We start from the raw sequence: 26,688 nt of genomic DNA, 5'->3' as shown, positions 1-26,688 counted from the left end.
GTAGGTATTATGAATCAAAATTGTTCATTAGAGGGTTAGTAAGAACTTAAAGAACAAGATGTATTCATAGGGGTAAAACAGTAATCTTGACCCCGACAACCTGTGAAGGATCGACTTACTGATTATGGTTATATCAAATGGACATAATATATCTACAGTGGGGAGTTCAACTATGGGCTATAGGGGAGTGACCCATTAGTTAATGAATGAGGATTAATTCGGTATAATGAGTTTAGCCAATTAATCTCGGATCGTTAGAGCTCATGATATGTAGGTCCGCGAGGTCCCTCTACTAGTTCACAAATGGATAAGCTTTAGAGTAGCATGATAAGTTAATTTGAAACGTTCAAATTAGAATGAAACAGAATAGGAGAATTTATATTTAAATATGATTTAAATATGTGAATATGAATTTGTGTAAAAATTAATTTAATATTTGATATTAAATTAATTAGAATTATTTAAATAATTAAAATTAATAATATTTTCATTTTTAAAATCAAGTGGATTTTGAAATCAATTTTTGATGAAAATAGAAAAATTGGAAAATTGCACAATGGAAAAATGGGTTTTTCCATTACCATCTTCAACTTGCTCACACAAAAACCAATTACCTTGGTTTCAATAACTCCAAGCATGAGCTACATCTCATGCAACCATCTTCTTTGCATGTTCACCTGCAATAAATAAAGAAGATTTGAGTGAATTTGAGGCATGCATTCAAAAGATTTGTACTGAAAAATCGGGCAGAAGAAAAGTTCTTCAAGTGGTTTTGTAACAGTGAGCTTCTTCCTAATTTTCGTTCATTCAAGCTATTCTTGAGTCCCACAACTCTTTCTAAAGCTCCAAGAGGATAGTGAAGAAGATCTTGAGGTGGTTCACAGTGAGTTTTGGACAAGACAACTGCTGAAGATCAAGATCTTGAAGAGTTCTACAAAGGTAAGACTACAAACCCTCTTATATTAGATGAACATGCTTTAGTTTCTGCAAAAATTAATGAATTATAATGCTTATTGATCCTTGTTGCTTTCGCTGCATGATGATATGCTCTTTCATGCGGCTATTGATGGATTCTTAGGCACAATTTCCTTTCGGAAGGCAGGTTTCATTCGACTTATAGCAGTGAAATTGATGGGATCAGGATTGTTGTCAAGCAACATATACTTGTGAGTTCTCAAGGGGAAAAAGAATTTAGATCTGAGCTTAATGTTCTTAGCAAAGTAAGCCATGGGAATTTGGTGATGCTTTTAGGTACGTGTAGAGAAGCAACTCGTAGGCTGCTACTTGTTTATGAGTATGTCTGCAATGGTTCCTTGGAGAAACATTAGTCAAGTAAGGATTTCTACTTGGAGATTGTAGTTATTATTGATCTTTTTAAAACTGAAATCGTTAATACACTTTGTTTTTCTGAAATGTTTTAAAAATCGTATGTGGATCATGGAAAAATATTTTAGAAATTTTATCTCAAATGACTACAAATCTACTTCACATTAAAGTAAGGATGTTTATGAATTAGACTTGTATTTGTTTGTATAAAGTTTTGCATGCACGACCTGATTGTTTTAATAGTAAATTTGCTTACCTATTTATGGAATCAATTTAGGGGGGACTTGGGTTTAACAATGTGTGAGTGTGAAAATATGAATTTATCTTTGAGCTGAATGGTAAATTATGATAGTAAGTATGTTGGATAATGTTTACGTTTGACAAGTTATAACAAAAAGAATATAAGAATGAAAATGTAATAAATCTAAAGTAATGATATACATATAAGAATTGGCGTTAGATAAAACTTTTTGATTGTTGAACTCTGGAAAACAAAGTAGTATAATAGATACAGTTCATGTTAAACTTTAAAAAAAGAGTTTCTAACAACTTCATTATTATTAATCGAGTTTTTTTTTTACAACTTAATTATTATTAATTGAGTTAAAAAATGATGTGTCATGAAGCTACTATTGAAACAAAAATAAATTAATTATCCAATAATACACTTCACACCAAAATCTATTCATCTTTTGGTTAAACTTCCCTAATTTTCAAGTTTTGTGGCCATTTTAGAAAAATGCCTTCTTAAGTTTAAATTTTGTATCTGGTTAAATTATTGAACTTTTAAAAATATATTTTAAATATATTTTTTTATATCAACAATTATGAGGATAGATGTTCGAATCTTCGACCTTTAAAGAAGGAGGGTAAATTATCTACTATTAAGCAAATATTTTTCTTTTAAAAAAAATAAATCTGATAGACATATTAAAAATTTAAAATTAATTGTTCTATTATATAAATGTCGCACTCGTGACTCTTAATTGTGTGAAATGATAATATTTTTAAAAGGAAAATTATCGAACATATCACAGACCTCAAGAATTCACAAGAAAAAAAATCATTAAACTCAAAGAAAAAAAAATCATAAGGGGAAGTTGGACAAATCATAATAAACCATATATTTTATATTTTCAAATTACAATAATATAAATATAATATAAATAATAGGGACGACCAAATTTGAGAGCTGTATACTCCGAAATCAGACATGAAATGGGTTTCCGATTTCCGCACTGCGGATGTTCGTGGAGCTTAAAACCCTAACTAAAACCCTTACTTGAAATTTTTCAATCCAATCTCAAAATGTCTAAAATTTCCTCCACATTTCTTCTATATTTCATCCAAAAACGTTTCCTCAATACGGTTTCTAGTTCTACTTTGCCTTTACCATCTGTGTCTACCATCGAATTCCTCAAAAATTCTTGTGGGCTTGCCTGTCAAACACTCCAAATCGATGAAAAAAACTCCCACAAGTACGAAGCCATTATCGGTTTCTTCAAATCACATGGATTCGATAATTCGCAGATAGCCAAGTTGGTCTCGACGCGACCTTGGGTCCTTCGATCGAGAGTATCCAACAATCTGAAGCCTAAATTTGAGTTCCTCGAGGAAATCGGGATCGTCGGTCCTTTACTTCCTAAGGTAATTCTATCGAACCCCCGGATTCTGCAAACGAGCTTAGATTCTCAGTTGAAACCATCATTTTGTTTCATAAAGGGAATTCTTGAATCGGATGAACAAGTAACTTTTGCTATTTGTCGTTCTTCGTGGCTTTTAACTGCTGATTTCAAAGGTACTATGCAATCTAATATTAATGTTCTGGTCCGTGAAGGAGTATCTTCTAGGAATATAGCGAAATTGATTGTACTGCAGCCTAGAGCTATTATGCAAAAGGTTGATAGAATGGTTTATGCAGTGAAAACCGTTAAGGAATTGGGCATTGAACCAAACGCTCATATGTTTGTTCATGCAGTTAGAGTAATGGTTTCAATGAATGATTCAACTTGGAAGAAGAAAATAAATGTTTTGAAGAGTTTGGGATGGTCTGAGAAGGAGATTTTTGCAGCATTTAAGAGAGACCCACTTTGTTTAGTTTGTTCAGAGGAGAAAATGAGGGATGTTGCAGATTTCTGTTTCAACACTGCAAAGTTGGATCCAGGAACTGTAATTTCCTACCCTAAGTTCTTCATGTGTGCACTCGACAAGCGGCTCCGGCCGAGGTACAAAGTTGTTGAGGTTTTGAAGGCTAAAAATCTTCTTAAGAAGAACAAAAAGATTGCTTGGGTACTTTTACAAGGGGAGAGAAATTTTGTGGAGAATTATGTTCTTAAGCATTTGGATGATATCCCATATCTTATGGACATGTACCGGGGCAATGTGGCAGCCGAAACCAGATCTGTTCTATAGGATTGGAAGGTTGTAAGTTAAAAATCTTCTTCTAGTCTAAATTTCAGCATCATGATGTTCAAATGGGAGAGCATTTTTCTTGTTATTGAGCCCACTGTTTCAAATAACACTGCTTCTTGAGCTTTTCAAGATCTCTCTCTTTTCAAGTGAAGTGGGAGAGATTTGTTGTTTTCCCTTCCAATTTGAGGCTGTTAGCTAAATCTTTTTCTATATATTTCTTAGAGCAACCAGCGGTAGATTGTAGTTTGAACCATCTTATCTTTATTGTACTAAAAAAATTGAAAGTAATTAATGATTGTATTCTCTATCTTGTCGAAAGATGCCATTTGTGATAAGAAAACGAATCCCCTATTATATTATTTGTTTAGCTTCAATTTAATCTAGTGGTTTTGTTAATCTCTTATGATATTATGGGGTTGTTTGGGGCGTTGAGTTGAGATAAAATGTCGGGAATTCATGTCTTGGTCTGAGTTCATATGTCTGTGTTTGGGGTGCAGAATTGAGATCATATGCCTGTGATGCAGTTTTTTGAACTCTAAATAATATACTTTTATGATTACTATTTTTATTTTGAAACCTTTTTATTCAATAATTCTATCCATCTTTGTTTGAATGAAATATGAATTACAATTTTTTCTTTTAATTTTTAAAACTTTTCTTTCTTTCTTTTTTAGGCTAATTAACCCATTACATTTTTTTATTTATAGAAATATGATTAAATAAAACGAGAAACTAAAGTGAAATCAAAACTTTTGATTCTAGCTAATTTTTCTTCATGAATTTCATTATCATCATCTTCTTTTTCTTCTTCTTCCTATTGTTGCTCTATATTTTTACTATGTAATGAATTTTTTTAATTAAATCTCTTCCATCATCATAATAACCAATAGAATGTCACCATATTTCTTCAACAATTTCACTTTCATTTCCTCTAAATTTGCAGTATCATTAGAGAATAAATATCTACTTTTCACTAATTTTTGCTAGAAAATGTTCCAGGAATTTTTTTTTTCATTTTATGGTATTTTTTTGTTATATGTTATATACTTTTCAACTACATACATACTTTTCATTTAAATATTCTTCACATTCGTTTTATATATGAATTCATCACGTATAAATATTGCATTTAATGTAGACAAAATAATATATTTTTTTATATAATCAACAGCTCTATAACATACTTTAACGGTCATCAGTCTTATAGTAGTCGGAAGTAGTTGTTGAAGTTGATTATCGGAGATGATTTTTGCTGGAGTTTGTACTCGGAGATGGTTGTCGGAGCCTGAAGTTGTCACATGAAAGTATATTATAGTTGGTTGTCGAAATTTGTCATCGGAGGTGGTTTCCGAATCCCCAAGTTGGTCGACGAAAGTGGTCGTCGAAGTTGATCATCAAATATGATTTTTACTGGAGATTGTAGTCAGAGGAGACCGTTCGAGTCCGAAGTCAGCCGCATGAAAGTGGTATTAGAGTTGGCTGTTGGAGTTTGTCGTCGAAGGTGGTTAACGAAGTCTTGAGTTGGGCATTGGAGTTGCTCGCTCAAAGGTGATCATCGAAGGTAATTTTCGTCGAAGTTTGTAGTCGGAGGTGGTTGTCGGAGCCTATGAAGGTAGTTGTCAGAGTTGGTCCCTGGAGTTTGTTGTCGGAGCTAATTGGTCGTCGGAGTTGGTAGTGCGAAGGTGGTCGTCGGAGTTGGGTCACTGGAGGTGGTTGTTAGAGGCCAGACTTTATTGTCAGAGTTGATCTCGCGAAGGTTGTTGGAGTTCGGAGTTGGTCGTCGAAGCTGTCATCGAAGGTGGTTGTCGGAGTCCGGATTTTTGTTGTCAGAATTGTCATCGAAGGTGGTTATCGGAGTCCGAAGTTAGTCGCCGGAGTTGTCATCGGAGGTGGGTGTCGGAGCCTGGGGTTGGTGGTCGGAGTTGTCATCAAAGGTAGTTGTTGGAGCCCGGAGTTAGTTCTCAGAAGTCATTGAAAACATGGGAAAAAGGAAGAGTTGGGGTGAGTTGTTAAAATATATCTATTCAACTCTACTAACATTTAAAGTTGGTGGGCCAAACAATGAGTTGGTATATTCTACCAACTCAACTCATGTTGGTGAGCCAAACACCTATAAATTCTTGATGAGTTGACATCTAAGAAAAGGTAAGAAATTATAATACCTAATTATTAATGACCCATTTGGTAATTATTTAGATTTAGATTTTTTATTTTTTAAAATTAAGTCTATAGACACTCTTTCACCTTCAAATTTTTCCTTGTTTTCTACTTTTTACTAATGGTCTAAAGTATCAAGCCAAATTTTGAAAACTAAAAAAAATAGCTTTTAAAAACTTTTTGTTTTTGGAATTTGGTCAAATATATCCTTGACACCTAATTTGATCTCAATTTTATTACATTGTAAATAAAAAAAATCAATTCATTTATTAAAAAAATCATTGCCACATGACAAATTCTAATTGTATTTTTTCATAAAAAATTCAACCATATATTTTCTATTTTCAAATCTCCCTATACCACCATATATATATAATTATATTATAGAAACGCCCAAATTCGAGAGCTGTAAACTTCAAAATCAGACATGAAATGGGTTTCCGGTTTCCACAATGCGGATGTTCGTGGAGCTTAAAACCCTAACCAAAACCCTTGAAGTTTTTCAATCCAATCCCAAAATGTCTAAAATTTCCTCCACATTTCTTCCATATTTCATCCAAAAACGTTTCCTCAGTACGGTTTCTAGTTCTACATTGCCTTTACCATCTGTCTCTACTATCGAATTCCTCAAAAATTCTTGTGGGCTTGCCTGTCAAACACTCCAACTCGATGAAAAAAACTCCCACAAGTACGAAGCCATTATCGGTTTCTTCAAATCACATGGATTCGATAATTCGCAGATCGCCAATTTGGTCTCGAGGCGACCTCGATCCTTCAATCGAGAGTATCCAACAATCTGAAGCCTAAATTTGAGTTCCTCGAGGAAATCGGGATCGTCGGTCCTTTACTTCCTAAGGTAATTCTATTGAACCCTACGATTTTGTTGAGGAGCTTAGATTCTCAGTTGAAACCATCATTTTGTTTCACAAAGGGAATGCTTGAATCGGATGAACAAGTAACTGTTGCTATTCGTCGTTCTTCGTGGCTTTTAACTTCTGATTTCAAGGGTATTATGCAATCTAACATTAATGTTCTAGTCAATGAAGGAGTACCTTCTAGGAATATAGCGAAATTGATTGCACTGCAGCCTAGAGCTATTATGCAAAAGGTTGATAGAGGGATTTATGTTGTGAAAACGGAAGAATTGGGCACTGAACCAAAGGCTCGCATGTTTATTTATGCAGTTAGAGTAATGGTTTCAATGAATGAATCAACTTGGATGAAGAAAATAAATGTTTTGAAGAGTTTGGGATGGTCTGAGAAGGAGATTTTTACAGCATTCAAGAGAGACCCACTTTGTTTAGCTTGTTCAGATGAGAAAATGAGGGATGTTGCAGATTTCTGTTTCAACACTGCAATGTTGGATCCAGGAACTGTAATTTCTTACCCTAAGTTCTTCATGTGTGGACTCAACAAGCGGAGAACAATATACCAGATTGAAGGTGAAAAATGAGGTTTTGAAGGTGACAAATCTTCTTAAGAAGAACAAAAAGATTGCTTGGTTGCTTTTACATGGGAGAGAAGTTTTGTGGAGAATTATGTTCTTAAGCATTTGGATAAGATCCCAGATCTTATGGACATATACTGGGGCAATGTCGCAGCCGAAACCAGATCTGTTTTATAGGATTGGATGGTTGTAAGTTAAAAATCTTCTTATAGTCTAAATTTCAGCATATCATGGTCTTCAAATGGGAGAGCATTTTTTTTTTTTTTTGTTATTGAGCCTACTGTTTCAAAGAACACTGCTTCTTTTCTAGACCTCTCGCAAGTGTGAGAGTTCTGTTGTTTTCCCTTCCAACTTTCGGCTGTTAGCTAAATCTTTTGCTATACATTTCTTAGGCTTGTTAAGTATGTAGCCTAATTTCTGGTTCCAATGATCTTGAAATGGGAGGCCTTTGGTTTTTCCCTTCCTAATCTTTTACTCTTTCTTGAACTTTTTTAAGTTTGTAGACTAATTTTGAATCTAATGATTTTGAAATAGGGGAGGCTTTTTTCCTTCCAACTGTGAGATGAGAGCCATGAGACTCTAGACAATTATTTTGCTAGGTTTTTAGTAGGTTGAGGAGATTTGAACATTCCAGATATAATACATGTCAATTTGACCATAATTATTCAATTGTCCCGTGAAATTGGTCGAATTGCGTGTAAGTTTTGTTCTAAACACTCACGGATATAAAAAGTTAATAATAATAGAATAATAGCAAGGTTAACATATGAGCCTTCCTTTTTTTTCTTTTTTCTAAATTAAAAAAGGTACTTGTAGAAAGGAGAGAATGAAATCATTTAGTTAATTTCATCGAATGAAGATGGACTTTACGTGATACAAAATCAACAATAAAAGGGTGAAAACTTATATCAATTCGTTTACAAAAGCTAAGCTTTGGTTTATAGATGTGTTTGTGGCTAAAACATTTGTGGTTCAAATCTCCTATCATTATTGTACTAAAAAAATAAAAATAATTTTATTCTCTATCTTATTGAAAGATAGCCATTTATTGACTTTGTCTTAGATAGTTGCTAATCCTTTATCGTGTTATTTGTTTAGTTTCAATTTAATCCAATGGATTTGTTAATTCTCCTATGATATTATGAGTTCTTGATGAGTTGACATCTGAGAAAAAAAAAAAGAAAAGAAAATGGTAATACCTAAGAATTCTTTTCAACCGTTTTTTACCTTTTTGTTGGTATAATTATAAGTACAACAAAATTCTTGCTTTATGTTATGAATGGTGGGTGTTACTACAGCTAACAGAGATGAAGAATTATAGACTTAAGAGTGCACCAATAATCACCACAAGAACGAGTTTCATTTTTGAAATGATGAAATCTCAGCATATCTCTTACTATGATCTCCCTTCTAATCACAGGTGACATATACATGGTTGCATTGTGGCATTCTCCACATACTCGTTGGTTCTTTTGGACATGTATCGTAATATCAGTACTAGTATTTAAAAGACCAAAAGCAATGGTGATATTCTCACTATGGCTATTGAGAAGTTGCTTCTGCACGTCGTCTTCCATGTCATGAATGGAGTTAGTGTCTGGTGCATAGCCAGTTGCCTTGATTTCATCCTCAAGTTCCTCAAGAAAGGCATATATTCTCTTGGATTGTGGATGAATTGTGCTCCCTGAGTAGAAGGAATGGACCCCATTTTTCAATTCTACCAAGCTGCAACCAGGTGTTTTCTGAAGCCCTTTCTTGTCCATTGTTTTTCTTGCTTCATCTACCTTGCCCTATTTTGAAGCAGATGCACAAATATTAGCTCGTAAGACATGGCTGTTTGTTAACTGCTTTCTCTCCCAATTCAACATTTTTGTGAATTTTACGAGCACCCAACATGGCACCATACACAATAACCCCTGGACTAATAGACATGTTTTAATAAAATCCCATTCTTCTTTGATCCTGTCAGCTCGACCAAGAAGGTCGACCATAGCACCATAGTGATTCATGAAGGCTTTAATCCATAGTCTTGTTTCATGCTCTTGAAATAATGGAGTCCTTCGTCCACCAGACCTGAGTGACTATAAGTAGAGATAAATAAATACGTAACATCATTTGGTTTAACAGTTCCCTTTTGCATTTTATCAAAGAGAACTAAAGCAGCTCTTCTGAGTCCATGTGTTCTATACCCATTTATCATCGCATTCCATGTTATGACATGTTGGTCATCTATCATGTTGAAAAGCTTCCTTGCCATATGAATCACTCCACATTTTGCATACATGTCGACAAGAGCGGTTGTCACACAAATATTTTTGTCCAAACAATATCTATTAACTAGTTCATGAATCTATTTTGCTTGACGAGTAACTGATAATTCTGCAAGCATAGGCATCACACTTACCATTGTAAATGAATCAGGTTTCATACCTAGAGACTGCATTTAAGAAAAACAATTCAAAGCATCACTCTCTCTTCCATTTTGAGTATAACCCAATATTTTTGCATTCTATGAGACGTGCCCTTCCATTTAAGTTGTTGAAAATGTCAGAAGCAATGTCAACTCTCTTACACTTGGAATACATAGAAATCAACGAGTTCATAATAGAGATGTCAAAACCAAGATTTGACTGATCCACGAACTTATGAACAAACTTACCCTTCTCAAGATTACCCTAACCAGCATAGGCATGCAATGCTTCCATAATGGTTACATTAGTTAGCTCTATCCCTTCCTCCAACATCTAAAAAACTGCAATAGCCATCACTGGTTCACCACCTTACACATATCCATCCATCACGAAGTTCCATGACACAACAGTCTTTTGATGCATTCTACCAAAAATCAATCTGACTGTCTCCACTGACCCACATTTTGAGTACATATCAACCAGAGAAGTTGAAATATTAACAAACTTTGCAAACCCAGCTCTGATGGCATACCCATGAATAGACTTCCCCACCATTACCGATCCAACATCAGCAGCAGCAGGGAAAATAGTAATCAATGTAAACGAATCAGGCCTTTGGCCTTCATCTTGCATTCTCGAAACCAACTCCAATGCCTTTTTTTGCAAACCCATTTTGGATATGGTTTGTTTTCCCTTATATTTGAAGTCTTTACGAATTTTGAAAATAACAATTTTATGTTTTTAATATATTTAAAATTTGAATTTTAAACCTTAAGATGCATAGTTATATTAAAAAAAATTATCTACATTTAGAAATACAACATTTCAGATTATCACATATAGTCATCTTTTAGATTAAAATATGTATTATGTAATCAATTACAAATTATAGGTTACATTACACAAAATACCCTAAACTTTGTATTTTGTGTGAATAATACCCATGAACTTTTAAAAGTTTCTAAATATTCTTAAACTTCCAAAAGAAGAGTCCAAAAATATCTTATCGTTAATTTTGGATGAAAATTATCAAAAATGCCCCTAAGTTGTCAAATTTTTTAAAAAATACTCTTAAATTTTAAAAAACAAAAGGTTAAAAATACTCTTAAGGTTAGTATATTAACATAAACCGTTAGTACCCTAGTACTTCTCTATTTTCTCTTTTTTTTTTCCTCTCTCTTCTTCATTACTCTTACTCCCCTTATAATACACATGCATACTATATACATTATAACATTTATAATATACTTGCAATGCTTACTACATGCTTATCATATGGTGGGATTTTAAATCTACATGGCATACAATATGCACACAATAGATAAAATATTTAATTCATACATTCACAATGCATAATTAAATAAACACAATAGAATGGACCGGGTTTGGCATCCTAAGCTAGCTAAAAGCTACACTTATTACAATAATAAGCGGAAATCAGTCTCAAACCGTCTTCGAATACTTCGAACTAGCCCGAACTGCTTGAAAAATGCTTGAACCGGCCTTCAAAACTGCAAAATGCCCAAAAACAGCCCAAAACCGGTTAAAACTGATCAAACAGTCGAATTGGACCGGTCCAGACCATCTGGACCGGTCGAGCCACCACCACCAGGCGCACGGGGGTCGGACGGAGGGCAGGCGCGGCTGGGCTGAATTGCGCACGGACTTGGGTCAGCTGAGCGCGCTGGGCTTTCAACCGGATGGATCGGGTCGGGTCTGGGAACCAACACGCAATCCTTCGCTCGGGTCAAGCGCCAACCGGGTCGGGTCGAGGGTAAAAAATCGGGTCTGGAAGCTTAATTCGGGCCTGGAAGCTAAAATTCACCAAATTACAGTTGTCCTCCTAGCTGGAACCGAGCAATTACACCCTAATTTCGACTCTAATAACTCTAGAAAATTTACAAATCCTTCACGACAGTTTAAAGCCCATAAAACATCGGGTAATTACAATAATTATTACAATCCAAGAGGAAAAACGGATGCCAAAACCGAAATTATCCATTTTATCACACATAACATTCATCACATGAATCAATACTCACCATATGCATAAATTAACCAAAAATTGAGTACTTTAAGCATATGCTCTGATACAAATTGATGGAATGAACACATGCGCAGTGGAAGAAAAATGGATCTAAAGTACTCTAATTAGGTTAATTACAAAAATAAGCATGCAAATAAAACAATAAAAGGGGAAAAAGAATACAACCTTGTAGACTTTGAATCTTCTCCAAATTAGCTCCAATCTCCTCACAAACAATTCGTAGACCACCACGAGAGTTTTCCAGACTATTCTCCGGCCTTAGAATGGGATGGTGGGATCTAGTGAGTGACTAATTTGGAGAGGAAAAAGGCTAAAACTTTGAGAGAAAAAAAGTTATGAAATTATCATATAATCTCATCAAATTCCACTATGGCTAAGAATTTTAAAATTCATTAAACACCCTCTTTTAAAGACCATTACATGCAAAACATGCAACTTTGAGTTTGAGGAGAATTTGACACTAAAAAATCCACGAACTCAAAGTGAGATTTAGTGGGACAAGTGTCTTAAAAAAGAAGACAACACTTAGTCATGCAAAAGTTGACATTTTCTACTTACAAATGTTGAATCTTTCCACTAACTTGGTCAAAGTTTGACTCTCAAAGTCCAAAGTCAACAAATTTGACTTTTTGACTTTCAAAAGTCAAAAGTCAACAATTTGACTTCTATTGTATTTTTAACCTAATCAACAATTTGACTTTAAATGCAATTTTGACAAATTCCATTTAATTTCAAAATTAATTCTAATAATCAATTTTAAAATTAAATTAATATTAAATAATTAATTAAACAATTTAATTAATTTAATTTGATATTAAATCCATCAATAATCCTAATGAATATGAATCCCTATTCATAATCTTGATAATTAAATCTTATTTAAATATCTCCTATTTTCTCTTTCTTTATGTTTAATTCACAATTAAACAATAGGTTAAATATATCGTATATATTTACCGCTTTGCTCCAAAAATTGAATTTGAACACTTCAAATTCGTTCGTCACACTATTCCAAGATTTAGGTCGATATGAGCTAGTAGGGGGACCTCATGGACCTACAGATCATGGGCTCCAACGATCCGTGATTAACCGGTTAAACTCTTGAACCTAATTAACCACCATTCATTAATTACCGGGTCACTCCACTAAAGCCCAGTAGTTGCACTCCCCTCACTGTAGATATATTATGTCCACTCGATATAACTATGATTAGTAAGTTAACCCTTCACAGGTTGTTTGTAATAACCGTTGGGCCAAAAGTTGTTTTACCCCTGAGATTACATCTTGCTTCTTAAGTCCCACTGATCCTCTAATGAACAATTGATTTGTGATTTAATCACTAAGCCAAGTCCCTCTCGAGCCAATGAGTGGGTGGGGCCCCTTATTCAAGACCCGGAGTTAGCACTTAAGGGAACAACCTCTCTACTATCTCTAAAAGCGGGTAGGAGTGAATTATATCTTGCACCCTATGTCCTCAACTATCTACCCGATCTTATCCCTAAAATGGGAAGCTTATTGAGCCAGTTTCTCTTCTTCATTACACTCTTACTCCCCTTTTTGTAAGCATTTGAAATTTTTTATCTAAAAAAATAAATTGATAAAATTTCCAACCTAGTTAAGGTATATAGACTGTAACAAGATGAAAAAGAATAACTGAAGTACCAATAGATCTTTAGAATTAAATGTTTTAACAAGAGGTCATGTTAGTATTTGAGTATGTGTTAATAGTCAAATACATATATTTTTTTGTATTTGGTTAGTTATCATTTTGGTATGTTTTAAGAAAAATTTTGATTTTGTAATCATGTAAGGTTTTGTGGAATTTTATGTTTTAACTTAAAGTTTTAGTTTTTATTTTGTCTGTTGAGAAAATTGATATAAGAATTGGACATACAAGAGAAGAAATGGGAGTATTGAGACAAAAAAAAAATGAGGATATTTATATAATTTGTTTTAAAATTTGATTCTTTTCAAACTCAAGAAAACTTCAAACAAATTGATCATTGTGATATCGATAGGAGAACTTCAAATCTTTTTTCTTTCACAAGAAGGATGGTGAGAAGATAGTGAGGTACAAAGCCAGATTAGTGGTTAAGGAATGCAACCAGAAAAAGGGCATTGACTTTGATGAGATCTTCTCTCCGTTAGTTAAAATGACATTTATCAGAACAATGTTGGGTTTAGTAGCAAGTCTTGGTCTTGAGATAGAGTGACTTGATGTAACAACTACTTTTTTATATGGGGACTTGCATGAAGACATCTACATGAAACAACTTGAAGGATTTGGAGAAAAAGGGAAAGATGAACTTGTTTGTAAGTTGAAGAATAGACTTTATGGGCTTAGATAGGCACCAAGGAAATGGTACTAGAAATTTGATTCATTTATGATAAGTAACGGTTATAAACAAACTATACCTGATTCTAGTGTATATTTTAGAAAGTTCCCTATAGGTAACTTTATCATTCTTCTTTTATATGTAGATGATATGTTGATAGTTGGACAAGATGCAGATACGATTCAAAATATGAAGAAAGATTTGTCCAAGACATGAAAGATTTGGGTCTTGCAAATCAAATCTTAGGTATGGAGATTGCTCGTATAGGAAAGATAGGAAATTGGGTTATCCCAATAGAAGTATATTGAATGGGTGTTGGAAAGGTTCAATATGAAACATGCTAAGCCTGTTAGTACACCGCTAGCAACTCACTTCAAGCTAAGTAAGAGAGCTTGTCCTACACCAGAGAAAGAGAAAGAGAAAGAAGTTATGTCATCCATTCCTTACTTTTCTGCTATTGGTTTTTTGATGTATGTTATGGTATGTACTAAACCTGCTATTATACATGTCATTAGTCTAGTGAGTCATTTTCTATCCAATCCAGGTAAGACACACAAGGAAGGAGTGATGTGGATTTTCAGATACTTACGAGCAAACCTATACTTGAAGGCTGTAATGATGCGGACATGACAGGTGATCTTGATAACAGAAAGTCTACCTCAGGTTATGTGTTTACATTTTCAGGGGGAGCCATCTCATGGAAATCTAAGCTACAAAAATGCGTAGGATTGTCCACAACTGAGGTAGAGTATATTGTAGCAGTAGAAGCAAGCAAGGAGATGTTATGGCTTAAAAGATTCCTTCAAGAGTTGAGTTTGAAGCAATGTGAGTATGTAATATTCTGTGATAGTTAGAGTGCTATGGATTTGATAAGAATTTAATTTATCATGCTCGCACCAAACACATTACATTAGATATCATTGGCTATGTGATGTAAATGAAGAGAAGAGATTGAATCTAAAGAAAGTTTACACCAACAAGAAACAATGCAAATATGTTGACTAAGATAGTTCCTAGAAGTAAGATTGAGCTTTGTAGTAAGCTTGCCAGGATGAAGTTCAAGTGATCATGGATGTGATTATGTCTTCCTTGTGTTGGTCTGGAGGGAGAGATGATTGTTGGTGTCCAACTCACTTGTTGCACAAGCAAAACTTTATTTTTTAACTTGTGTTTTGTGAGCCTAAAATGTTGGGTAATATGTTTGACCCAATTGGGGCTAATTTTTTGGATTGGCCCATCTTGAAAGCCATAAATTTTATTTATATGTTATAGGTGTGACCTAAGAAGAAAGTGAGATGCACACAAAATGTACATTATTTGCCTTAGATTTAGGATTGTTTTTAATATGTTTTTATCAGATCTAACGTATGTGCTAGTGATTTCCATGATTTATGATCGAGAAGTTAATCATACTCAAAATAAGCCAAAAAGGACTAAGTTAGGCTTAATGGAGTCAAAATCGAACAATAGATCAAAGGGAGTGAAGAAAAGAGACAAAAAATGAAGTAAAAAGATAGGGGAGCATTGTAACGTTGGCCGTAGCATTGCAACGCTACGACGTGAAGCGGTGATTAATGAGAGAAGGCAATAGCTGCATTAGAAGATGTAGCGTTGAAATGCTGTGTTTAAGCGTTGCAATGCTACAGCAAAATCAGACCAGCGCCGCAACGTTGTATCAAAGTGTCGCGGCGCTGGCTTTCCTTATTTGAAAATTTTGGCAAGGATTTTGTTCCAAATTTCTGACCCTCTATTTAATTTGACGACTCTAAACACTAAGGGGATGATTCTGACCTAATTGGAAGACTATAAACCTAATGGAGAAAAGAGAGGCAATTTTCACTTTCCAACGTGCTAATGGAGAGAAGAGTGATGATTTCCACTCGAGGAGGAGCATTCCGGACGAGGTTTTCTCCAATTATTTGTTTTTCTCTATTTGAATGCTCTAGTTTTGTATGCGAATATGATTTTGAGAACCATGAGTGACAAGACTCTTTGTTTCAGGATGTTGCTAGATTTATATATGGATTTGAATTAATACTTGTGAATTTTATGGAATTGTATAACTCTTTATCTTTTAATTTTACCGTTTTCATTTATATTGATTGGCCATCAATAAATGCTAGATTGAATGTTGAATTCGGTAGATTGCATGTTTAATCAGACTTGTAACATTAAATTACTTTTAACCTATCACATGCGTAATTAGGAGAGTAGTAAAAGTTGATGATGGCAATGTTTAATGCCATGGGTTTTAATTTGATATCACGACGTTAGTTATCATTTAGGATCACATGAGAAAGAATTATTTTCGAAAAACGATGATTCAGATGTTAGTTTCTAAACTTAGATAAATGGAATTACTTAATTCCATGATTAACCTAAGTATCGTTCAATGATATATGTACTGAAAACCGACACCCTAGAACACTCTTTAATTCTGAAATTACATTTGTTTGTTTTGTTTTATTGCAATTAAATTAAAATCACTCAAATGACTTTCTAATTTCCTAGATAAAATCGATACAGTTCTAAATAGATAAGTAATTATTGTTTGTTTGATCCCTGAGGACGATAGTCAACTTCTTAACCCATTTTAATATATTATAACTTGTCCGCATTCACTTGCTCATAAACATTTCACGTCAAGTTTTGGCGCCGTTTTCGAGGATCAAAATAATGGTTATTTTCTTATTATTCAATAATTGGAGAAATTTTAGACTACAACTTATTTTTGTGCTAACTTTGTTGGAGTTTTCTTTTGTGCATGCCCTATGATAAGGACACACCTATTTTGTCTCTTGACCCCGAGATTGAACCTATGTTTAGGAGAAATCTTAGAGACAAGCAAGAAGTGGAAGAAGTGATGGTCGAAGAAGCGGAGAATGCCATTAGGGATTATTTCCAACCATCCTTTCCTATAGCTCAATCTGGGATCTTGAATGCACATATAAATAAAAACAACTTTGAGTTGAAACCGGCATTGATTCAAATGGCGAAGGATATTGCTTTTAAAGGACACCCTATTGATGATCCTCATAAGCATTTGAGATCATTCCTTGAAATGTGTAGGACGGTAAAAATTAATGGGATTTCTAATGATGCCATAAGACTGAGATTATTTCCTTTCTCTTCGCAAGACTGTTGGGATTTAAAATCTTGTTGTGCTGAACTTGTTGTGATTATGTGATCTGGTGTAAACTTAAGCTCAATGGACTATGTGCTAAACTAAATATGCGCTAATGTATGCAAGTTTTCTTGTGACTTGTCAAGTATAACAAGGTCACAAGTTTCTCAGAATGATCCAAGGTCGAACACAGAGAATTTATAACTAAAAGGTTTGCAAGATAATATATTATACGGCAAAAACTAAAAATGTACAATAAGGGGATAAATCACGCAATAAAGACTACGTTATAACTATCTAAACAAACTAAGAGCAAATAGAAACTAGATATGAGTTATTAAAGATCGAGCTAAGGATTGAATTGAATCAATTCCATCGGAGTGTAGGGTTTTATGCCCTAAAACTTGTAGATAGTAAATGTTATTAATTGGCGTCATCAACAAAAAGTTATAGATGTTAAATCAATAAATGTTATTATTTGTATTATTGTCTATTTTTTCTTAATAATCTTAAATCCAATAAACTAATATCCAATATTGTCTTATGAGTCTTGAACTGTATATAGAGACATACATGGATCAATGTTCAAAAAACAGTCTAAAGGGTCTATAGTATAGGGATAAGGTTAGGTACCTTATCCTGGTAACACTATGGATATAACCCACTTTGTATTTGATACAAATGCAATGATCCAACGCGTTCGTGTAGGTGACACACGAGTGGGTGTATCCTATGCAATGGGTTTGCATAAGACTGGACCAAAAATATAACCACTAGATGTAACACCGTTCACTAGTTGTGTTTCTATCTCAATAGGATGACCTAGGCAAAAAAGTGGATAAAATAGGGCCTATGTGAATAAAAAAAAAAAAGAAAAAAGAAAAAGGAAATCTATTTAAAAAATGCATAAAAAATGAGGCATAAGCCGGTGTGACTGCAAAAAATAATAATAATAATAATAATAATAATAATGTGTGTGTGCATGGATAGAGGTGAAAAAAGCTACCTCCGCCATGTCTAGTTACGGCCCCACGAGAAAAGAGTGGTTAGGTTCCCAGTAGTTGGGTGTAAAAGCTAGCCCTCTAGGTAAAATAGATGCCCTTTATGTTTTCTGTGTGTGTATTTAGGCACCCTTGTCTTAGTATTTGCCCTCTCTTTGCAAGTTTGCTTTAATCATATTGATCACTTGATTGGAGTTATTAAGTAGTTAAACTATTCGAGAGAGTAGGTTAACTAAAGAACGCATCGAGTCAGAGCGCATAGTATGTTTGGAGATAAAAATACTTGCATTTTTACCATTCTCTGTCACCAACGTATGTACCATAGAGATAGGAACACATGTGGCATTCGCATTGAGAAATGTTGAGCAACACGATCTAATTGGAGCAAAGACCTAACGCATATACATACACATGGTTTGTAAACAAGAATCTATATAATCTTCATTCCACTCTCACACATTCACACACACTTGTTCATCTTTCTTAGAATCAATGCATATCCCCAAACACTTAGCACCATTCACTCATAAATTCTCATTTTTCCCTTGAACTCCTACGTTTTCTTGTATGCGTGCATTGAGATTAGTGTAAATAATCTTAACTCATTAATCTGGAAACCCTCTACAATTGAAGCAATGCAAGAACCGTGTTAGACTATCTTAAAATCCTTGTGTTCGACCCTGGACTTACTAGAAAGCCTGAATTAGATTTATACTTGGGTCTGATTTAATAAAGCTTGTTATGCATTACACAAGTGTGCTACAGTCACTTCAACGCATCGCCTACTCTTCTCACATAGAGAAGCAATTCTTCATTCATCTCCATTAATCTAGTTATCATCTTTCACCCTCATTCATAAGCACTTTTAGAAACAAATCACAAGGCGAACAACAGGGGACATGTTACGTCGAGCAATCAACGTTAAAAGTTTTCCCTTCTTGCAGGGAGCCAGGTGATAAAAATTATCTGGTTTCTTTATTTGTTTTCTAGATTAGGTTTTTTTTCTTTTTTTCTTTTTCTTTCTTTTTTGTTTTATAGGGACAACCTAGAAGAGAAAAGCATCTTTTTGACAGGCGAGCCCTACTACCACCACCATCCCGTGCACGACTATGTTTTCAAGGGAGGTTTTATGTTCCCTTGTTCTTTTCTTTTGAGCTATATTTGAGATACATCGGGGTCAATGTATTATTTTAAGTTGAGGGTGGGGTACCCATTGGGTAGTATATTTTAGCTTGGGGTCCTTGAGTGTTATGCTTGGATTATGTTTTGTGTGCTTTGATTATCTTGTTTACTCTGTTGCTCTGTTGTTATTATGATGATTTATGACGCACTCTTCTTGTAATAAAATTTTCATGAAAGAATGTTAGGAAAGCATGATCATGATTTTAGCCTAATTTTAAAATTTTTTCTTGTCTCTCATGCATCTTTAAGTCATTGTTTTGCGAAATTAAAGTCTTGCATGCTTAGAATTGGGTTATCTGGTTTGTATTTCTATTGTCACCCCGAAAGGTCCATCTTTGACTTAGGAGTAATCTTACTTGTTTTAAAGAAAAACTAGACAAAGTGGATAAAATTGGGCCTATGTGAATAAAAAAAAAAGAAAAAAGAAAAAAGAAAAAAAAAGAAAATCTATTTCTTTTTTAAAAAAAATGCATAGAAAATGAGGCATAAGCCAGTGTAACTGCAAAAAAAGAAAAAAAAAAAAGTGTGTGTGTGCATGGATAGAGGTAAAAAGAGCTACCTTTGCCGTGTCTAGTTAGGGTCTCACGAGAAAAGAGAGGTTAGGTTCCCGGTAATTGGGTGTGAAAGCAAGTCCTCTAGGTAAAATAAATGCCCTTTTATTGGGGTTGATGCCCTAAATCTCGTAGGGTCCTATAGTTTGTAAACACCTATATAAACAAACGCTTGTGATGTAATAATATGAGATATTTTCTTCACTGTTTTCTATGAAATATGAGATATTTTAGTTTCATTTACCACAAACCAATAAACTAAGATCTCTGGTTATCGTTGTAACTTAAGCATGTATGTGGAGACATACAAGTGGATCATGTCTTAAGTGATAATCTAAATGGTCTGTAGCATATGGCTAAAGGAAAGAAACCTTATCCTGGTGACACTACAAATACGACCCACTTTGAGATGTTACAAGTGTTGTAAAGTGCTACAGATGGTCTGATCCTGATCATTCATGTGGAGACATGCGAGCATGGGTGTCATATACAAAGGAGTTTGTATAAGACTGGACCACAAAGTGTTTAGTCTCGTTATATAACGTCGTTCATGACAAAGACTTTCATTTCACTAGGATGACCATAGGTAATATGACCTTAATCCTGAGTGAGTTGGGAACTTCTGCCTATGAGGAAGATCCTTTGATTTTCATGGGTGCGAGTGGTCCGATTGCCGACTCAAACCTACCACTTTGGGGATTCATCTGATTGGGAGCTGGGAACTCAGCTACACAAGATGGAATTCACTCCTTCCCCGAAGCAGGGGTAAATAGATAGATTGCTCCCTTAAGGGCTGATTCTGGGGCTTGAACGATGTGACGCCACACACTTTCTCATGGCCCAAGAGGTGTTCACCCATAGTAGGACTATGACGTATTGTTCATAGAGGAATCGGTGGTACTTAAGGAGTTAGATGTAACTATAGGGGCAAAACGGTGCCCAGTTGTACTTACGAGTGATCTGTGAAGAGTTATCATACTGTTGACTGGTTATATCCAATGGACACAGAAATATATCTGTAGTGAGAAGAGTGCAGCTGTCGATCTTTAGTTGAGTGTCCGACAGTTAACGGATGATGGATCTCGTGATTAAAGAGTTTAGTCAGTTATTCATGTACTGTTGGAGCTTCAAGCTACAGGTCCATAAGGTCCCCTTGGTAGCTCAATGGATTCAAATTGAGAATTAGTTTTTGGGTTAGTTTGAAGTGTGTTGACAAAAATTAGCCGTCAAAGACTTGATGACTAAAATTATGTGGGACACAATATGCGATGCATGTCTTAAGCTATGCGTTGATACTCATGCGTTGAAATGAAACTATGTGTTAACGAATGTATGCGATGACCATGCGTTCCTCTCACAAGTTCTCTTGCGTTCACGCCAAGTATAACGCGAACGCAAGTTTCTCGGGTGATCCGAGGTCAAACTCAGGGATTTGTAACTAAATGCTATGCGGTAATGTGTTTGTGGCGGTTGAATAAAAGAATGATGGGGGGTTTTATGCTACAACTACTCCTACTCCTAATTAACAGACAACGTAATGAGAAGTATGCACGAGAGGTAGTTACACGACAACTGTTGACGTGAAGTAAATGTATGGAAAATAGATAAAATGTGAGGATGTCTTCATCGCAACCCTTAAGATTGACCGCAAGGGCAACCTCAGCCAACGCAAATTATGCGATCATGCTACACACATTTGTGCCTAAATCTAGGACGTATGCAATGTGTATGTGATAACTTGCGGTCATGCTACACACATAAGTTATTTATACTGTTTTATTTAGATAATGTGGCTAAATGAAAGAAAAGTTGCGTCGATAGTATAGAAATTGGCTAAGAAATACGAAAATTATGAAATGTCATCAATACACCCACTAACACCATAGCGATGGTAGAATAGAATGTTTCAGTTTCTATTTTGCAGGAAATCAGTCACCGCATGCGTTCATGGCTCAAAGATGAAATGAACAACGTATCTATGTCGAATTGCGCACATCAATAAAAAACGAAAAGATGATCAACGCAATGACGGCGCATGCGACAATCGATCAAGAGCTTTAGCGATCAACGAAATTTCAACCGCATGCGAAAATAAAAAACAACACCGCATGCGGCGATAGATCGAAGATGTGCAGAGCAACGCATTTGCGGAAGATTTTGAAAAGTGTACAACTTTCAGTTGTGCATTTCTGATGGATTGATTGCGTAATAGAAGGAATTTTCCATACCGCCATTTCAGGAACTACCATAACTATACAGTGGGGACCACAAATTCAAAGAGCCAAGCCTCACCTATAAATAGCTTCTTCAAATTTACTGAAAAATATACATGTATACATAGAGACGTGCATATACTGATTCTGAGAGAGAGGCTGGTCTGAAGCAACTGTCCAGAGCAAATCCGGGAGAACAACGAGGCAAGGCCGAGAGGTGAGTCTCCGAGTAGAGAATCCTTCCAATTCCCATAGCTGAAGCTCTGTGCGAAGGTAAATTCTATTGAGAAAGCAAGCCTGAGAGGGAAGCTTTCCTCTCCACCACTTCTACACGTCGGCAAGCACAATCTCCGATCGGGATCTGTGTCAAGGCGTTGACACTCTTTCCGTATTTGTTTCTAATCTCTATTTCATCTTCTGTATTCATCTTCTTTAATCTCTCATTCACAACATGTATCAAACGCTTAATTTTAGAATTAAATGTCATGATCATCACCATTGTCATCTCTCTGTCTCTTTCCATACATCCATAATCCATTTTCTCCATGAAGTGTTCTTAATCCCCTGGGTAAATAGCAAGAATTAAGCGAGTGAGTTAATTTTTGTTAAGGAAATAATTAAGTTTAGTTAAAGCATGCTCGATGGCATCTTCACCTGTGAGAGAAGAAGTGAAAATGTTATTCCGCCTATCGAGAGAAGGTTAGAAGAATGCATTAACTAAAGTGAGAAGTATTTCCAGAGATGGAAACAACCTTGCGTTCATCACGTTCATCCCTGTTTCACGATAGAGATATGGGAACGTGGCCGATCACTGAGAGGTGTACGCCAAGGGAAAGCGAAATCTTAGTTGCGTCCTTAACATGATTGACAAACTTGCGATGTTTTTACTCTTTACTCTTTCTTTTTCTACTTCATGCATAAGACTTACCATCGCATACATCGATTCTTTGTACAACTTCACAGTCAGTTCTCGACCTCAGTATCATGTATCATGTATCATAGTAGCTTAGGAATTTCTTTTATCAACGCATTTTTACTTTACTTTATTAATGCATTTTTACTTTCATCGCAATTTATATTTCTGTATAAACCACCATTCTTTATTCATTGTTAAAAACTGGTCGCATGTATCACATAAGTATCGCAATAACGAAAAAAATTCCTGTGTTCGACCTCGAATCATTCTGAGAAACTTGCGTTGGAATTATACTTGGTTTCAGCGCAAGGAAACTTGTGACACACACTACTTCATCGCATACTACGAGCATAGCACTATCAACACATATATTTAGACGTAGTATCACATAAAAATGTCTTTATCGCAAGCACTTGAACACATATATAGCACTTCATTCATTTCATTCACAAAACATGCGTTAGAGCTAGATAAAGAAAAAGAGATTAAATTATAGTCAACAAGTGTATGGCAACATGAACTTGAATCATTTTCATCATCAGTAGTGTGTATAAGCGATACATAACATACACATCACAATATACATCTCGTATCCTTATAGTATGCGAAATGTCGAGAGGCCTTATTCCTAAGTCTCTATTCTTGCTCATGTACTTTCACACACAAACAAGATGACCGCATACTGCCACCGTATCCTACTTCTTGGACGCATGTAATATCCTCTCCGTAGGGTGCATACGCTGTGTAATAGCAAACAGAGCTTATTCCTAAGTTTCTCATTCTTGCTTATGCGTTCCAATCCACTCTCCCAAGGCTTAGATTTGGATTTTAGACTACTCTTCCAAGTATGCCTAAATGATGAATAATGCACTCATAAGACAAGGTAATCACATAAACCTGGCTGATGCAAGATTATTCCTATCTCTAGTGAACACTGGCTTACATTGCTTAATGCGACCAACCACTTACCCTCCCGGGCAGTTAGTTGTTGCTGACTTTACTCATAGACAAGTGTTGCGTCCGCTTATAGACAGGCGTTACTACAGTTTCACACTAAGCAAATAAGGTTTTCTCACACACTCGCATAACGCACACCTTCCGGTGGTTTACTACATGCTTCATCTCTCTAATCCGCATGATTAAGTATGCGATACTCTAATAGTCTCACTAAGTGATGCAATGAAAGTTAAGGATGCTAAGTAAAGAAAGATGGAGCTGGAATCGAAGGAAGCATAGAAATGCATTGAACACACAATGTATTAATTTCTTAATCCAAAATGTAATACAATACAATATAAGAAAAGAAGAAAAAATGAAAGGACCAGCTGGAAGCAATGTCTTACTTCCAGCAGATGTGTGTCAAGGCTGTCGGTGGTGCCATGGATGGACGGTGGAGCTGACTCTCTCGAGATCTAACTCCCACGAAGGCTCCGATTATCACTTGAAATGGATGAAGGAGATGAAGAACTCTCAAGCTTCTTTCTCACGCGTTAGTCTGGATCACAAGGATCCACTCAAAGGTAGGAAACATTGTATGAGTTGAAATTCTGCTCAACGGCTTCTATTTATAGAGCTTGATCACCGACAATATTAATGGACCTGCTCTGATTTTGACATTAGCGGCGCGTTGGTCCTTTTTTGAATTTCGGCTGCTAACGACTTGGTAGGTAATCCTGATTTTTTCGAGATATGCATTGATGCTTGATGCTTCCATTCCACCAACCTTGCGGTAATCCTGCCATTATGGTTATCATCATGTAGCCGCAATCTTGAAATGACCGCAATCGCTTGGTTACCGCAACTTCTACATGATGACCACAATCGTTTGACGATCGCAACTCCTATGCGATGGACGCATGCGGTTGATTATCGCAACACCCATGCGTTGATCGTATGCATTCGCGTTTGCGATTGAGAAGTTCTCTGCATGCGATCGTCTATGCGATAGCCCGGGTTCTGCGTCTACGTTTGATTCCTCTGTTAGCTACAAAGATAGACAATTCAACGCATAATAACGCATAATAGTAGGTTAGTCGAGATTCTTAATGTTGAATGACGCGCACTCATTTTCTCATGAATTCCTAACATAATTGCCGAATATTCTACTTAACAGCCCTCATAATTCTAAATAAAAGGCCTAAGATGACGTGCATTTCTGTATGTCATCACACCCCCAAACTTAGAATCATGCTTGTCCTCAAGCATGCATTATACTCAAGAAATTCTAACTTACCATTAGGCTTTCCTTTGCGATGACTAGCCTTTCAGAGTATAATTTACTCATACCTCTAACCATCGCCGCAATGCCCTCCTTCACTTCAGCTGCTTCTTCAAAAAGATCTTTTCTAAGTTTAGATCCGACAAGCCTTTGCTCAAAAACTTTTTATTCATTCACCGCAACTTTGTGTTTATATTTTGAGAATGCGTTCGCTCAAAACGCTTCAAAATAAATTTCGCGATTACTTATTCGAATACGACGTTGAATCTGGTTACGCTCTTCGTTTTGGCTTACCCCCACGTGTGTCATGCGGGCATCCAACTTCGGTTGCATTCCATATTCAACTCAACTCTTATCAACATGGGTTTCCCCATTGCATTGACATTGGAGTTGTTATTCTCAATTTTTTTTTAAATGACTGCAATGTAATGAACGTAATTCTCGCTGAGAGTTCATTCATTCTCCTTCATCCATTCCGAGTGACGATCGGGAGCCTTCGACCAGAGTTAGATCTCGAGAGAGTTAGCTCCACCTCCATCCATTGGCACCACCGGCAGCCTTGGCACACATTTGCTGGAAGCAAGGAATTGCTTCCAGCGGTCCTTTTTCATGTATTTCTTCTTTTCTTATATTATATTGTTATTACATCTGGATAAGAATTAATACATCGTGTCTTCAATGATTTCTATGCTTCCTCTCGATTCTTAGCTCCCATCTTTCTTTACTAGCATCCTTAACTTTCTGCATCACTTTAGTAAGACTGTTAGAGTATTCGCATTTATTTAATCATGCGGATTAGAGATATGAAGCATGTTAGCAAACCACCGGAAGGTGTGCGTTGTGCGAGTGTGTGAGAAAAACCTTTAATTTGCTTAGTGTTGAAGCTGTAGAACACCTGTCTTAGGCGGACGCAATGCTTGTCCTATGAGTAAAGGTCAGCAACAAAACTAACTGCCCGGGAAGGGTAAAGTGGTTGGTCGCATTTAGCAATGTAGCAGTGTTCAACTAGAGATAGGAATAATCTTAGCGTCAGCCAGTTTATGTGATTACCTTGTCTATGAGGCATCATTCATTCATTTAAGGCATACTTTGAAGGTAGTCTTAAAATCCAAATCTTAAGTCTTCGGAGAGCAGATTGGAACACATTTAAGCGAAGAAATTGGGGAATATTTAAGGAATAAGCTCCGTTTGCTATACACAGTGTATGCACGCTACGGAGGATATTGCATGCATCGAAGAGTAGGATACGGTGCGATATGCGGTCCATCTCTGTTTATGTGTGAGAGCACATGGCATGAATAGAGACTAAGGAATAAGGCCTCTCGACATTTTCACATACACATCACA

At 35.6% G+C, this 26,688-nt stretch overlaps 2 protein-coding genes and 1 pseudogene across 2 annotated transcripts; 2 read left to right on the top strand and 1 right to left on the bottom strand.

The window, feature by feature from the left end:
* Positions 1–2,505: 2,505 nt before the first annotated feature.
* Positions 2,506–9,310, top strand: LOC120068801 (transcription termination factor MTERF5, chloroplastic-like). Its single transcript, XM_039020434.1, has 2 exons — positions 2,506–3,747; positions 8,763–9,310. Exon 1 carries the CDS (start codon positions 2,635–2,637, stop codon positions 3,736–3,738), a length of 1,104 nt encoding a protein of 367 aa, XP_038876362.1. The 5' UTR covers positions 2,506–2,634; the 3' UTR covers positions 3,739–3,747; positions 8,763–9,310.
* On the top strand, positions 6,348–7,348 carry LOC120068802. The gene is made up of 2 exons (XM_039020435.1): positions 6,348–6,546; positions 6,636–7,348. The coding sequence occupies exons 1-2, from the start codon at positions 6,348–6,350 to the stop codon at positions 7,346–7,348; spliced, it is 912 nt and encodes a 303-aa protein (XP_038876363.1).
* LOC120068800 lies at positions 7,541–12,477 on the bottom strand (annotated as a pseudogene).
* Between the last annotated feature and the right edge of the window lie 14,211 nt (positions 12,478–26,688).

This window comes from Benincasa hispida, unplaced genomic scaffold (assembly GCF_009727055.1).
Source record: "Benincasa hispida cultivar B227 unplaced genomic scaffold, ASM972705v1 Contig1027, whole genome shotgun sequence".
Taxonomy (NCBI): Eukaryota; Viridiplantae; Streptophyta; class Magnoliopsida; order Cucurbitales; family Cucurbitaceae; genus Benincasa; species Benincasa hispida.
The sequence above is the reverse complement of the archived record's forward strand: the minus strand, read 5'-3'. Positions and strand labels throughout refer to the sequence as shown.